The sequence below is a fragment of the Castor canadensis genome, chromosome 3, assembly GCF_047511655.1.
Source record: "Castor canadensis chromosome 3, mCasCan1.hap1v2, whole genome shotgun sequence".
In the NCBI taxonomy this organism is placed as follows: Eukaryota; Metazoa; Chordata; class Mammalia; order Rodentia; family Castoridae; genus Castor; species Castor canadensis.
The window spans coordinates 49810045-49826939 of NC_133388.1; the positions used below are offsets into that span (position 1 = coordinate 49810045).

The 16895-nt window shown below is 36.6% G+C and overlaps 1 protein-coding gene across 22 annotated transcripts in view; it reads right to left on the reverse strand.

Annotated features, from left to right (window-relative positions):
* Positions 1–339: 339 nt before the first annotated feature.
* Ktn1 (kinectin 1) overlaps positions 340–16895 on the reverse strand; it is a 97255-nt gene continuing 80699 nt past the window's right edge. For 10 of the 22 annotated variants that reach the window (XM_074067916.1, XM_074067919.1, XM_074067918.1 and 7 more), the window contains 7 exons: positions 16622–16693; positions 16299–16382; positions 16052–16135; positions 13198–13281; positions 11116–11208; positions 2851–2971; positions 340–541 (listed from right to left, as the gene is read on the reverse strand). In XM_074067916.1, the coding sequence (XP_073924017.1) occupies positions 2867–2971; positions 11116–11208; positions 13198–13281; positions 16052–16135; positions 16299–16382; positions 16622–16693 (522 nt within the window). In that variant the 3' untranslated portion in view covers positions 340–541; positions 2851–2866. The remainder of the gene's footprint in view (positions 542–2850; positions 2972–11115; positions 11209–13197; positions 13282–16051; positions 16136–16298; positions 16383–16621; positions 16694–16895) is intronic. The other 12 variants (XM_074067922.1, XM_074067929.1, XM_074067936.1 and 9 more) reach the window with 3 other exon arrangements.

A 16895-nucleotide genomic window follows, 5' to 3' on the forward strand; every position in this document is an offset into this window, starting at 1 on the left:
AATGTAATGAAATCTGTTAAAGTTCAATGAAAATCAGAGGAAGTCAAGTTTGAATAATAAGCATCCCTTTATTTGTTGACTGCCATTACAAAAACTGATTACACCAGCAACAAAAAAAGTGTTTTCTTGAGTTGATGTCAGAGGCAGTTACTCTCCAAAATGTTAAGTAAAACAGTGTACAACATCAGTATTAAAATGTTAAATTTTATGTTGTTTTTACCATTTTGATCTTCTGAACAATTTAATTCAGCAAAATAAGGTAAAAGATTACATGTTTATTTTATCTTCAGGAATGTAAAGGTCTAATTATTCAAACAGTTTTATTATAAAACTAAACTCTGAAGGTGTCTACAGAGTTGCCTTTTTTTTTTTAATGTTTTCTCTTTAAATCAGTAGTCTAACAAGGATTAGAAAAGACAAAACCTGTTCAGTGTTTCTGACAAAGTAGAAAGGGTGAAAACATAAATAAGGCTTTAATTTGGCCAAATATAATACAATGCCTTCTGTTACCCATGAATGAACAGTTCCCAATTACTTCACTCTGTAAAAGATCAGAAAGAAATTAATTTTAAAACAAAGCAAGAAAAGGCAATCAGAATACATTTGTCTTATACATAGTCCATTTAATCTAGCGTGGCCCTTTCAACTATAATCAAAGCAATTTACACTATTGGTAATCAAAATGAGAACATTTTCGGAAGAAGCTTTTAGGTAAGTATTTAAAAATATGAGTCAAATCCTGTTAGAAAACATTTAAGAGCTTGGGAAGCCATTTTTATTAGTCCTACTTAAAAGAAGTAGTACTGAAAAGAAAGCCTGAAAAAATTTTATGTCTCCACCCATTAATAAATATTAGTACAGTCCTAAAGGCAAGAGGTAATAGACAATCTTAGAATTTTTTTAAGCACTCTAGAAATAAAGTTCTTTCTTTGTAACACAAAGTCTTATATACTATCTTTTAGCATATCTCATACATACTTTCAGCATCCCATTATATGTAAAGAAAGACTTAGGAAATCATTAATGTTGTTAACAAAAATGTTCTCTTTGGACTGACAGAAGAAGTCATTCCAGAGTAGACAGAGAAATTAATAACAAGAAGAGACATACTGTGAGAAGAGTTTCTTATTTTAAGAATATTTGTTGGCCAGGAATAGTAAGGCACACCTGTAAGCCCAGCTACTCAAGAGGTATAGGTAGGAGGATTACAGTTGGGTGAATATGGGAGACCCTTGTCCAGCAACTAACTAAAGGAAAAAGGGGCTGCAGGCATGGCTTAAGTGGTACAGCATCTGCGTAGCAGGAGTGAGGCCCTGAATTTAAGCCCCAGTACCCCATGATGTATATGTGTTAAACAGTGGCACAAAAAATTAGGGGGAAGACCTGAAGGAAAAACAAGATTAAAGTAAGACATCTCAGCACATTATCAAAACTGAACAGAAGGAGCATTCAGTCAGGCTGAAACTATGGGAAGAACAGATGGAAGAGTTTTCCTTAATGTGGGAGGGGAAATTTGCCAGGAGTGTGACTCCAGCAAACTGGAGAGGTCAGCTTACAAGGATAAAGGACTGACATGAGTGTCGTTACTTTTGCTGGTATGTTCAAGAATGAGCTGGATTAAGTCTTCTGAGAGGTACCTGACCTGAATTAGCATTTTAAAGAGAGCATGTGCTGAGGCAGGCCAGAACATGAGAGGTCTATAAAAGTGAAGCAGCACCTACCTCCAACATCAAAATGTAGGTGCACCAACTTTTCTAGGATAACTACCCCATCCCTGAGACTTTTCTATGGCTCTCACAGTCTGAGGCATGGGTTCTGAAAGGCGGGATTTGGTAACGAGTTGCCCCTTTGGATCTCCAGAATACTATGATTATCTTAAAGCAAATAGCCTCAAAAGAAGACTATCTGAAATATTCAGTGTATATCTGAATACTGTATCCTAGGTAGTGTGACTTAATCCATTCAGAAAATGTAAAAATCCCAAGTAACAACAATAAAAACTTGTATTCATCAGCTGAAAAACAAGTAATTTTTAAATGCCAAATCTAAACTTTCCAAGGTAATACAGGTAGCAAAACCTTGTTACACTGATTTAGTTGCTCATGGATTTATCTGTCCTTATTTAAAACTCTCATTTCACTTCAAGCATTACAGAATGGAATTCTCAGAATCTCTACAAAAGTGAGCAAACAGTTTCCAGCCAGGTATGGTGGTGCACGTCTATAATTCCTAACACTGGGGAGGTGGCTAAGGCAGGAGGACTGCTAGTGCAAGGCCAGCCTGAGTTACAAAAATGAGACCCTGTCTCATTAAAACAAAACACCCAGCTTCAAATTTAAAGAAATTATGGAAATCTAATGTTCTTACGCCTCGGGTATGTAATAAATATTGTACATTCTTTCTGATGTTAAAGAAAAAGAAATTTGATGACTTGATTTTCAGTTCTGCAATCTTAGGTCAGAAAAAATGTTGTGTTCACTTTATTTACCAAGTCATAGAGAGAGGAAGAGGGAAATCACACAACACCTCAACTGACCTAAGATCACAATAAACTAATGAAACAGCTGCAGGCATTACAGCAATGGACAAATTGGGTAGCCAAGTCACAACTGTGTTTGATGAAAAGGTCAAAGTAGACAAAGATAAAGGTTTTCCCCAACTAAGCTAAAAGACCTTTAAAATCTGCGTGAGACAGAAATAAAGCTCCCCCCAAAAAAAAAAAAAAAGTAAAAGGTGCCACCTGGACATTCTGAGAGAAAATAGTAAAATGAGAATTTCCTTTATTGGTGGCAAATACACATTATATACATGCTACCCATAAATACACAAAACTACTCCAGTTATCCTTACCCAAGACCTGGTAGTGTTATTTCTCCTTTATGAGTTGTCGGTTTACTTCCTGAAGCAACTGCCGTAACTGTGTTAGGGTCTGATTGAGACTTGTAAACATTGTCTCCTTCTCGGAAGACTCCTGAAAAGAAAATGGAAATGATGAGAAACTCCAAACACAAGGAAAAAGAATGTGCAACCAAAACCAGAAAATATTTGTTGTTTCAAATACAAACATGAAATATATGAAAAATGACATGAGAATTAGCATCAAAAAAAAAAAAAAAACCACACCCAGAGAAATGTGTTTGCTAAATAATGGTACAAAACCAGTTTGCACCAAAGAACATTATGCTGCAGGAAAACAAAGGGAAAAACCTAACGTCTATGAATACCATAAATTCATTTTTCCTTTAAGAAAATAAAAAAGTTTGTCCAGCAAAGGAGAGGACCTAACAGTACAAATCATGGTTAACATACATTAAGATCTCACTAGGTGCTAGGCTCTGTTTTAAGTCCCACTCTCTAGTCAATGTATTTTACATATTAACTCTTCTACTCCTTCAACAATCCTATAAAATAGGTATTGTTTATCATTGCCTTTTACAGATGAGTCAACTAAAGCTCAGAATGACTAAAAAATCTGCCCAAAGTTACACATCATGTTACTAAGAGCCAGGTCAGCATTTAAACTTTTTTAATCAGTAAATACTCACATGCATTTCCAATCAAGTGCTGCATAGATTTTACTATAGAGAGAGGTGGCTGATACCTATCATTATCATTTTAGCCACCTCAAATAACTAGTCTGTCTACATCTTTGAGCATCTATTTATTATCCTGAAAGTACTTTCTGAAAAACTGCTAGCCAATACCTTCGAGCACATGCCACAATCCCTCTCCACAAAAACCCTAAAATTAACATAGTATCTCACAGAGCTAAAACGGAAATAAAAACCAAAACAGTGCATTTTAGACAGAATATTTCTGGAGAGATTCCAAGATGGCGGCTAGAGGGAGGAAGCAGAAAGCGAGCCTCCTATAGTGAAATCTTGGAGAGACGCTGGAGACACACTTTGCAGGCATAATCACCGAGAAAAGGCATAACTTTGACCCCTCCACATCTCCAGCCGGCGCAGAGAATCTCCACTTCACGTTAAACGGAGAACCGAGGAGGCCCCCGGGGCCGCCAGTGGCCGGCGCCCATACGGCGTGGGAAGACGCGGACCAGGTGAGCTTCGTGGTACCGCGGTTCCCCCACAGACAAGCCTGGGCCAGAGCAGCATAGCCCCCTGGACAGACTGACCTCCACCCGGGAAAAAAAGAGAAACTGAGTACTAAGCAATAAGAACAGTTAAGACACGCTGGAAAGAGGGTGGGGCGCCCTGAGCGCTGAAGATTGGGGGAAGGGAACCCTTCCCGGGACTGTAAAGAAACGAGCCGGGCTGGCCGGAGAGGCTCTGGCGGGAGCGGGGCGCGCCAGCAACCAGGAGCGGGGACGCTTGTGAGAGGAGGGAAGACCCACTTCCCACGTGAACTGTAAATAAACACGCAGGCCTGACAACGCGGGGCAGTGTCACCTTTCCCAGTGCTTGGAAAGGGGAAAGCCTGTAGCAGAGGCCCCCCTCCCCCCCTCCAGGAGAACTCTGAGCAAACAAAGCCTGTGGGACCAGGTGAGTGCTAGCTCACCCCAGAGATCTGCATAAATAACGCCGCAGGCTACAGGCTGAGAGCAGCAGGCAGGCAAGCCACAGTTGCAGATACCACTCTCAGAACTGCCTCCAGACGCTTTTTTTTCTTTTTCTCCCTACCTTTGATGAGAGAACAACCGAATTACACCTGCAAGCCGAAAAACTTACTGAAACTGTATTGCATTTGAACTGGGGACACTTGGTGGGACTTTTTTTTTTTTTTTTTTAATCTTCTGTGTGTGTGTGAGTGTAGTTTTATTCTACTTTATGCATCCCCTTTGATGAGACAACTACAGAACAACATCTGAGGCACCAACTCCAGGACTGGAGATTGAGACGGACATCCAAATTATTAAGACTGAAATTGCATTGCATATAAACTTGGAAGTTTTTTGTTTTTTTGTTTTTTTTTTTTTAATTTTCTATTTTCCATTTTATTTTAATTCATTTTTATAAATAGATATTACTTTCATATACTTATTTTTAATTTTTTTTTATCTTTGATTTTCAATCCTCTCTCTGTCACTCTATTGTCTGTTCAGCTTACTGTCGATTAGTACACTAACACTCCCTGTTTATACCTTTGAAACTCTCTTGTCTGATACCTTGTTCTGCTTTCTCCCTCTTGTCTGTAAATTTGTTTTCCCCTTTTCTTTAACTTCTTGCTTTCCATCTCAGCTCACTCTTCCATTATCAATATTACCATTGTTATTATTACAAGCTAGAAAATACTTAATTACACACAGTACAGGGACAGTAACAACACCAAGGACAATGACAGGAAGACAGAAAAAACAAGGAAACCAGTTTCCCCACAGCAAAAAATTAGTACAGGAACCAGAGGGGAATGAAGAGAACAGAAACTCAGAGCCAGACTCCAACAAAATGAAGATAAACTATGCCAAAGGAACCAATGAAGCCTACAAGAATAATTTAAAAGAAGACATACTACAAGTACTCAATGAGAATTTTATAGAGATGATACTGGATAGGGTCAACCAAAATGTACAGGAGACACTCAAGAAATTCCAAGACAATAAAAATAGAGAATTTGAAAAAGCAAAAGAAGAAATAAAGGAAACCATAGAAGCACTGTATAAACACCAAAGTGAAAGAGAGAACACAATGAATAAATGGATAAATGAACTCAGGACAAAAATAGACAACAATAAAGAAGAAAACAGCCAGGATATGGAAAACCTCAGAAAAAAGAACGAAACAGAACTGCAAAACAAAACGGAAGGCCAATCCAGCAGAATAGAACAAACAGAAGACAGAATCTCAGAACTTGAAGATGAAATGGTAATTAAAGGAAAAACTGAAGAACTATTAATTAAACAACTCAAGACCTGTGAAAAGAAAATGCAAGAACTCACTGACTCCATCAAAAGACCAAACTTGAGAATCATGGGCATCGAAGAAGGAGAAGAGGTGCAAGCGAAGGGAATGCGTAATATATTCAACAAAATAATAACGGAAAATTTCCCAAATCTAGAGAAAGATATTCCCATACAAATGCAAGAGGCCTCCAGGACACCAAACAGACCAGATCAAAATAGAACTACTCCACGACATATCATCATTAAAACAACAAGTTCAGAAACTAAGGAAAGAATATTGAAGGCTGCAAGAGAGAAAAAACAAGTAACATACAAAGGTAAACCCATCAAAATCACAGCAGACTTCTCAACAGAACCATTAAAAGCAAGAAGAGCGTGGGGTGAGATCTTCCGGGCACTGAATGAAAATAACTTCAACCCCAGGATACTCTACCCAGCAAAGCTATCATTCAAAATAGATGGAGCAATAAAAGTCTTCCATGATAAGCAGAAACTAAAACAATATGTGACCACAAAGCCACCATTACAAAAGATTCTGCAAGGGATCCTGCACACAGAAAGTGACACCCAACTTAACCATGAAAAGGCAGGCAGCACCAAACCACAGGATAAGAAAAAGCAAGACAGTAGAGAGTAACATCAAGTTAGGTACACACAATCAAACCTTCAAACAACTAAGATAACTAAATGGCAGGAATCACCACATACCTATCAGTACTAACACTTAATGTTAATGGACTTAATTCACCCATCAAAAGACACCATTTGACAAAATGGATTAAAAAAGAAGATCCAACAATTTGTTGCTTACAGGAGACTCATCTCACCGACAGAAATAAGCATATGCTTAGGATGAAAGGCTGGAAGAAGATTTACCAAGCCAATGGCCCCCGAAAACAGGCAGGAGTAGCAATACTTATCTCTGACAAAGTAGACTTCAAACCTACATTGATCAAACGAGATAAAGAAGGACATTCCATACTAATAAAAGGGGAAATAGACCAAAAGGAAATAATAATCATCAATCTGTACGCACCCAATGTCAACGCACCCAATTTCATCAAACATACCCTGAAAGACCTAAAAGCATATATAAACGCCAACACAGTGGTTGTGGGAGATTTTAACACCCCATTATCATCAATAGATAGGTCATCCAAACAAAAACTCAATAAAGAAATCCAAGATCTAAAATATGCAATAGATCAAGTGGACCTAGTAGATGTCTACAGAACATTTCATCCAACCTCTACACAATATACATTCTTCTCAGCAGCCCATGGAACCTTCTCCAAAATAGATCATATCCTAGGGCACAAAGCAAGTCTTAGCAAATATAAGAAAATAGAAATAATACCGTGCATACTATCTGACCACAATGCAGTAAAAGTAGAACTCAACAACAAAAGTAAAGACAAAAAACATGCAAACAGCTGGAAACTAAATAACTCATTACTTAATGAAGAATGGATCATCGATGCAATAAAAGAGGAAATTAAAATGTTCCTGGAAGTCAATGAAAATGAAAACACAACCTACCGGATCCTATGGGACACAGCTAAGGCAGTCTTGAGAGGAAAGTTTATAGCCATGAGTGCATATATTAAAAAGATTGAAAGATACCAAATCAATGACCTAATGATACATCTCAAACTCCTAGAAAAACAAGAACAAGCAAATCCCAAAACAAATAGAAGGAGAGAAATAATAAAAATAAGAGCTGAAGTCAATGAAATAGAAACCAAAAAAACCATACAAAGAATTAATGAAACAAAAAGTTGGTTCTTTGAAAAAATAAACAAGATCGATAGACCCCTGGCAAACCTGACTAAAATGAGGAGAGAAAAAACCCAAATTAGTAGAATCAGGAATGCAAAAGGGGAGATAACAACAAACACCATGGAAGTCCAGGAAATCATCAGAGACTACTTTGAGAACCTATATTCAAATAAATTTGAAAATCTAAAAGAAATGGACAGATTTCTAGATACATATGATCATCCAAAACTGAACCAAGAGGAAATTAATCACCTGAATAGACCTATAACACAAAATGAAATTGAAGCAGCAATCAAGAGTCTCCCCAAAAAGAAAAGTCCAGGACCTGATGGATTCTCTGCTGAATTCTATCAGACCTTTAAAGAAGAACTGATACCAACCCTCCTTAAACTGTTCCATGAAATAGAAAGGGAAGGAAAACTGCCAAACACATTTTATGAAGCCAGTATTACACTTATCCCAAAACCAGGCAAAGACACCTCCAAAAAGGAGAACTATAGGCCAATCTCCTTAATGAACATTGATGCAAAAATCCTCAACAAAATAATGGCAAATCGAATTTAGCAACACATCAAAAAGATTATTCACCACGACCAGGTAGGCTTCATCCCAGGGATGCAGGGGTGGTTCAACATACGAAAATCAATAAACGTAATAAACCACATTAACAGAAGCAAAGACAAAAACCACTTGATCATCTCAATAGATGCAGAAAAAGCCTTTGATAAGATCCAACATCATTTCATGATAAAAGCTCTAAGAAAACTAGGAATAGAAGGAAAGTTCCTCAACATTATAAAAGCTATATATGACAAACCTACAGCCAGCATTATACTTAATGGAGAAAAATTAAAACCATTCCCTCTAAAATCAGGAACCAGACAAGGATGCCCACTATCTCCACTCCTATTCAACATAGTACTGGAATTCCTAGCCAGAGCAATTAGGCAAGAAGAAGGAATAAAAGGAATACAAACAGGTAAAGAAACTGTCAAAATATCCCTATTTGCAGACGACATGATCCTATACCTTAAAGACCCAAAAAACTCTACTCAGAAGCTTCTAGACATCATCAATAGCTATAGCAAAGTAGCAGGATATAAAATCAACATAGAAAAATCATTAGCATTTCTATACACTAACAATGAGCAAACGGAAAAAGAATGTATGAAAACAATTCCATTTACAATAGCCTCAAACAAAATCAAATACCTAGGTGTAAACCTAACAAAAGATGTGAAAGACCTCTACAAGGAAAACTATACACTTCTGAAGAAAGAGATTGAGGAAGACTATAGAAAGTGGAGAGATCTCCCATGCTCATGGATTGGTAGAATCAACATAGTAAAAATGTCTATACTCCCAAAAGTAATCTACATGTTTAATGCAATTCCCATCAAAATTCCAATGACATTCATCAAAGAGATTGAAAAATCTACTGTTAAATTTATATGGAAAAACAAGAGGCCACGAATAGCCAAGGCAATACTCAGTCAAAAGAACAATGCAGGAGGTATTACAATACCTGACTTCAAACTATATTACAAAGCGATAACAATAAAAACAGCATGGTACTGGCACAAAAACAGACATGAAGACCAGTGGAACAGAATAGAGGATCCAGATATGAAGCCACACAACTATGAGCAACTTATCTTTGACAAAGGAGCTAAAAATATACGATGGAGAAATAGCAGCCTCTTCAACAAAAACTGCTGGGAAAACTGGTTAGCAGTCTGCAAAAAACTGAAACTAGATCCATGTATATCACCCTATACCAAGATTAACTCAAAATGGATCAAGGATCTTAATATCAGACCCCAAACTCTTAAGTTGATACAAGAAAGAGTAGGAAATACTCTGGAGTTAGTAGGTATAGGTAAGAACTTTCTCAATGAAACCCCAGCAGCACAGCAACTAAGAGATAGCATAGATAAATGGGACCTCATAAAACTAAAAAGCTTCTGTTCATCAAAAGAAATGGTCTCTAAACTGAAGAGAACACCCACAGAGTGGGAGAAAATATTTGCCAATTATACATCAGACAAAGGACTGATAACCAGAATATACAGGGAACTCAAAAAACTAAATTCTCCCAAAACTAATGAACCAATAAAGAAATGGGCACGTGAACTAAACAGAACTTTCTCAAAAGAAGAAATTCAAATGGCCAGAAAACACATGAAAAAATGCTCACCATCTCTAGCAATAAAGGAAATGCAAATTAAAACCACACTAAGATTCCACCTCACCCCTGTTAGAATAGCCATCATCAGCAACACCACCAACAACAGGTGTTGGCGAGGATGCGGGGAAAAAGGAACCCTCTTACACTGTTGGTGGGAATGTAGACTAGTACAACCACTCTGGAAAAAAATTTGGAGGCTACTTAAAAAGCTGGACATCGATCTACCATTTGATCCAGCAATACCACTCTTGGGGATATACCCAAAAGACTGTTACTCCAGAGGCACCTGCACATCCATGTTTATTGCGGCACTATTCACAATAGCCAAGTTATGGAAACAGCCAAGATGCCCCACCACTGACGAATGGATTAAGAAAATGTGGTATCTATACACAATGGGATTTTATGCAGCCATGAAGAAGAACGAAATGTTATCATTTGCTGGTAAATGGATGGAATTGGAGAACATCATTCTGAGTGAGGTTAGCCTGGCTCAAAAAACCAAAAATCTATGTTCTCCCTCATATGTGGACATTAGATCAAGGGCAAACACAACAAGGGGATTGGACTATGAGCACATGATAAAAGCGAGAGCACACAAGGGAGGGGTGAGGATAGGTAAGACACCTAAAAAACTAGCTAGCATTTGTTGCTCTTAATGCAGAGAAACTAAAGCAGATACCTTAAAGCAACTGAGGCCAATAGGAAAAGGGGACCAAGTACTAGAGAAAAGGTTAGATCAAAAAGAATTAACCTAGAAGGTAACACCCACGCACAGGAAATCAATGTGAGTCAATGCCCTGTATAGCTATCCTTATCTCAACCAGCAAAACCCCTTGTTCCTTCCTATTATTGCTTATACTCTCTCTACAACAAAATTAGAGATAAGGGCAAAATAGTTTCTGCTGGGTATTGAGGGGGGGAGCGGGAGGGGGTGGAGTGGGTGGTAAGGGAGGGGGTGGGGGCAGAGGGGAGAAATAAACCAAGCCTTGTATGCACATATGAATAATAAAAGAAAAATGAAAAAAAAAAAAGAATATTTCTGGAAAAACAAAGATGACTTTCGGTTACAGTACAACACAGAGGGATGGAGGTATAGCACAGTGGTAGAGTGCTTGCTTGGCATATGCAAGGCCCTCATTCCATCCCCAGCTCTATTAAAAAAGGAATACAACATAACTGATGAAAGCACATTTTTCTAGTCAGGGCTGCATCTTACACATGCTTATTCTTTAAATAGTTTACAAGGTACTTAGTCCAGTGATTTGTGGTTAAAGGAGAAACATACCATTTCTGAGGAAACATCACTATTCTTAATAACAGTAGTGTCTCCAGCAGCTTTTTCTATTTTTGACTGGATAAGATCCAGAGACTGTTGGGCCTGTAAGGAAAGCAATATGATAGCTGATTAATACACACATACAAAATGAATAATTTCATTATGTGTTTTGCACAAAATTAAAGGTCCTCTCAAAATACAATGTAAAATTTTGTCATCAACAGACTAATAGCTACATTCCCCTACCAAATTATAAGAACATGTGCTCACTGTTGCAAAAAAGTTTGAATACAAAGCCAGGCATGGTGTTTCATGCCTGCAATCTCAGCACTCAGAAGAGAGACAGGATGATTACGAGTTTCAGACCAGCTTAGGCTAACACAATGCATTTGTGGCCAGCCACAGCTAAACATGGAGACCTTGTCTCCAAATGAAAGAAAAAAAGTTCAAATACAAAAGCTGTTTTTGTAGTTATGAATAGTTTTACATAACAAGAATATCTGAAGAGAGACCAAATGGAACCCACAAATCCTAAAATAGTCTGTGGGTTTGCTGACTCTCAATCTAGATAGCTCTTTGTGCATAATATGTACTTAGAGAAAACTGGCAGAAAATTTTATAGAAATGGGCTTTTAACATACATGTTGTTTTATACTTGCCTGTACAAAGCATTTTGTTAACTTTTTCAGTCAATAAATATTTCTGTGCATTTCTAATCAACTGTTGCACAGTATTTCTAAGGGAAAGAGACTGGTGACTGATGGCTACATTGTCACTGCAGCCACCACACATAACATGGTCTATCTGTATCTTTGAGCATCTGGCTATTATCCTGGAAGTACTCTCTGAAAAACTGCATTGCCAGGCTAAACCTCCATGTCTTATATTTTGATCCAGAGGTCAAAAATTAAAATGATTTTATCAAACAAAATTCAACCCTGACAGTGCATCATATATCAAAGTTTGTGCTCTAAAACAAACTTTTTAAGTTCACAATTAATCTACTGTTTTGGGGGATGGAGTGGTGCTGGTGATTTGAACTCAAGGCCTTGTACTTGAGCTATGTCTCAGTCTTTTTTGCTTTAGTTATTTTCAGATAGGGTCTCAGACTTTTTGCCTGGTGCCAGCCTCACATGACCCTTCTACTTCTATCTCCTGGGTAGCTGGGATTACAGGTTTGCGCCATGACACCTAGCTCTTTTAATCAACATTTAAATAACATAAAGCACTTCTGGATTCTTAGACTTTTGCAACTACAATTATAAAGTATAAACATACAAAACCAACAAGTATTTCTTTTATATTTTAAAAGATGACATTTTAAAATGAGATACTTTTTAAAAATCTAGACTATCAAATATTTAAATGTTTAACACTATTCAATATAGTTGGGGGTGGAGGGAAACGGGTACTCTCAGACCATGCTGGAAAGAGCAGAAATCACTTCAAGATATTGGACTCATACACAATACTCTCAAAATTTAAGATGTGCATATCCCTTGATTCTGCAATTCCAATAAAGTAACATAAGTAATTGCTTTGTTGATAACTACCTTCATAAACACCATCAAAGCTCTAAAGCAGTTTGATAAAAGTATGTATGAACTATACTATTAAAAATATCTCATAACAGAACTACAAAATAACCTAAAAGTCTAATGCAAATAAGAAATGTAATCTTAAAAATCACCCATTTGTACCGAAAAAAAAAAATCCAAATGAACTTCTGAAACACCAGAATTTTATATACCTCTCAGTTTTATCCATAAATATCAATAGAAATGTACTTTGTAAATGACAACATAGTCAAATCCCAATTTAAAAACATGGATGTAACCAAATTTAAATAGCACCAGCTAAATTTAAATTTTTATTTTTACTCTGTATTTTATAAAATAATTATGAAACATGATGAAATGAATTAATAATAATAGAAACAAGTCAAAATTTGGTTCAAAAACAAATCAATGCACCCAAACAAATTCACAAGGATGCAAAAGACAAGACCAGAATTAATAGTGTGTCTGATTAAGATGCAAGGACAACACACATGCTCAGGACGCTGTGTCTCCAGGTCAAGCAGTGCCTTACCTTATGCAAATCACCAACTACCTTCTGTCTTTCATTGTCTTCAGTTCTAAGCTTTGCATCTGTTTCATTTAACTGTTTCTTCAACTATAATAATAAAGTAACAGCAAAATTAACTTCATTTTCATCCTTTGATTATGCAGATACCTTTAGGAGTGAAGAATGAGTATGAAAGAACAGGAACACTAACAGTTATTATGCACAGTGAATTAGCCAATATGCTGCACCCAGATGTACAGAGAAGCTATGCAGTGGAAGTTCCCATCTGTAGAGCTAAACGTAAGAAAAACTATAGAAATGAGTAGAGTTTAGCGTAGAAAACTGTAACCGCAAAAACAAAACCACCAAACTCAAATAAGTGCCATTTAAAAGAGTCACTTTTCATAAAGTAGTTACTGAAATTACTCTAAATTAAAACGCAAATAGAAATTTAACCAATTAGTTTTTTTTGTTTGCTTGTTTTTGTTTTTTTTCCCTCAAAGCATGTTTTATTAGCACACATTAGTTGTATAGGGGAGATTCATTGTGACATTTCTGAATATGCTTCCAATTAGCTTTTTAAAGGCTTTCTTGATTTATGCAATTCAATTAAAAAGAGCCAACTATGTAATACTATAAAAAAACCTTGAAGAGATGATTACAAATCCAGGAAAATGAACAATTTAAACATTGACCATCCTCTAAGGACTCACTAAAAACAGTAGTGCAAGACTACTGGCCTAAATTACACCAATAAGAAATAACCAATAACCAATAGCTATAAGGCTCTATGAAACCTAGGGTCAATACATAATGCCTCTTCTGACAACTGTTTCAATTAAATTAAAAAAAAAATTTAATTTTTTTGTTGCCCAAAAAAAGTTAAGTTTTTTTAGTAAACTCATCAAGTTAATTCTTTTTGCCTCCCACCCACAGGTATGAATTTCCAAACAATTCTGGAGTCTTATAAGGGGACAATATAAGAGAGTGACATTTAAAACTGGAGGAAGAATGAATGGGGGAGGGTACTCCACTTGGAAACTGCATTTGGAGAACTGTACTTAAATACCCAAATAGGTTCTGCCTCCTTATTCAACCCTGAGGTTGATACTCTCTATAAAGAGGCTCACCTTTTGCCCCAAGAACACACATAATATGTGCAGGCAAACAAAACCATTTTACCTTAAATGCAGCAACAATTAACCTGAACGCACAAAATATAAAATTTCAATTCCAAATTCAAGACAAAAGGGGAAAAAAGAAATGGTCTCTTGACAGAAGGAGAGGGGTGCCAAGCTAAATGGAGATGCAACTATAATCTCATATGTTTGATGAAGCTGGAGCTAGCCTCTAAGCACCAAACAACGATTAGTTAGAAATGATTTTTTTAATAGCTGGGCATGGTGACACAGGCTTATACTCCCAGAACTTGTGTGTCTGAGGACAGACTGGGCAAATGGTGAGAACCTGCCTCAAAAAGGGGAGGGGGAGGGCATTTTGTAAAAAACATACTATACGGTAATGGCTTATAACTATATTGTATCATAGTCCTGATCTGTGCAATATATAGCAACATGTGCCTAAAGCTAGTCTTACACTGCAGTGGGAATGAATTCAATTAAAGAATTGGGCCAGGTACAGTGGCTCACATCTGTAATCCAGGCAGAGATGGAGAGGATCACAACTTGAGACCAGCCAGGACAAAAAGTCAGAGAGACCCCATTTCAACCAATAAAAGCTGACAGGTAGTGCACACATGTCATCTCAGCTACATAGGAAACCTAAGTAATAGGATAGTAGTACAAACCAGCCAGGGCATAAATGCATACATGATACCCTAATTCAAAAACAGTAAAGCAAAAAGGGCAAGGGGCATGGCTCAAGTGGTACAGTGCCTGCTAGCAAGCATAAGGCCCTAAGTTCAAATTCTAATACCATGAAAAAAAAAAAAGTAAAATAAAGAACTGGTAAATAAAACAAATTTTATTTAAAAAACAGGTTGTGTGTATGGGTAGGGTAATATATTTCTTACATATCCCCACTCTAAAAATTGATTCTCATAAATAGTTGACATAACATAGAACCACCACAAATGAATGAGGTGAGAAGTTTTCCATGATAAATATAGCAGTGCTGATGAGAAGATTCCAATAAGGCAGGATAATCTCATCCCATGCTATAAAAATTCTAAGTTACTGAAGGTAAAACAATTGTTGCTTGAAGTGGAGAACAAGACAGTCCTAAGCCTGTCAATAATCAATAGAAATTTCTACAAAAACTTAAGAATTGTAATGCAGAAGACCATGTCTTAAGACTTTAGTTTTCTGTAGGTTTGTATTTTGGGGATTATTAGACAGTAAATAACATGCTGATAAAGAATTTTACAAGCTTTTTGTTATTTATAATTTATAGGAAGACTAGTTTAAATCAGAAGCTATATTGGATTACAGCTCTTGAATGAAAAGCTGTATCTACAACCTTTGGCAATGTTTTAGATTACTGAAAGAAGAAAATGAGAGACCCAGATAACTATCATAGTTTGAAGAAAATATTTATAACTCAATCAATCTTTTGTTTGGTTTCTTTTTTACTGAAAATAATACTGTTCAAGAAATTAGGCTGCATAAAAAGCAGAAAATTCTGAAAAAGAGTTGGAAGCCATACATGCTGTTATTAGGAGCTAAGAAAAGAATCATCTTAGGAGTCAAGAAAAGAAAGACCACCTTAGGAGTCATCAGAATATGAAGATTATCTTAAACTTGCAAAAATGCCAAGCTAAAGATGGTTAGCAAGAGAAAAAGTTTGGATGGTTTCTCCACATGTCAACATAAGTGCTTTCAGAGCCTACTTGACACCCAGTGGAGAACAAGCTTCTTACCAAATTAAGCTCTTCATTCTGTCTTACTGCTTCAGAATATGAATCATCAAGTTTTTTCTGCAATTCAGTCAACAGATCTTTCAGCTGCAATGAAGTTTAGAGTTTAAGATTGATCTTCTTATGATATCCCATGTTTTGTATGGTACTAGGAAGCTCTTCCAAAACAACTTACATTGAAATACTTGATCACTGTTATAAACTTAATTTGAATTGAGAAGCAAGTTTGAAAAAATTCTGTTGTAAGTACCTCTCTGACTTCTGTAACATAAGTAGATCGTTCAATTTCTGCCTTCTCCAGTTCCATTTCCAAATGCTCTCGTTCTCTTCTCAGCTACCAACACAACAAAGAAGGAAAAGTTAGCACATGTAAGATTTCCTTTCACAATGTTTCCCCACAGTAGAAAGGTGAGACACTTATGAATACAACACTGTATCAACTCAAACACTACCCAAGATATTATGAGTTACTGTACTGTCAGATAAAAGTAATCTCAAAACACACATCTTCAGACAATACATAATGCCAAAACTGATTTCACAGGTTACAAGCCAAACAATCAAATAGCGTACATTTTCAATATCTTTATTTTCTCTTCTTAATCGCTCTAGCTCTTGCTCTGAAGATGTAAATGACAACTGCATCTACAATGAGAAACAATGTAAGGCCAAGTAAACCACCAAGCACAGAGCTTTCCTCCTTGAGAATTTTGGATCAATTTAAAGACTCAAGAAACGCATCTTTTAAACTCATACTAAATTTCTGAAGACCTTAAAAGTAAGAGAGTTACATATAACTTGATTTAAATTGTGGTTAAAATCTACTCACGTTGTAGGGTATTACAGT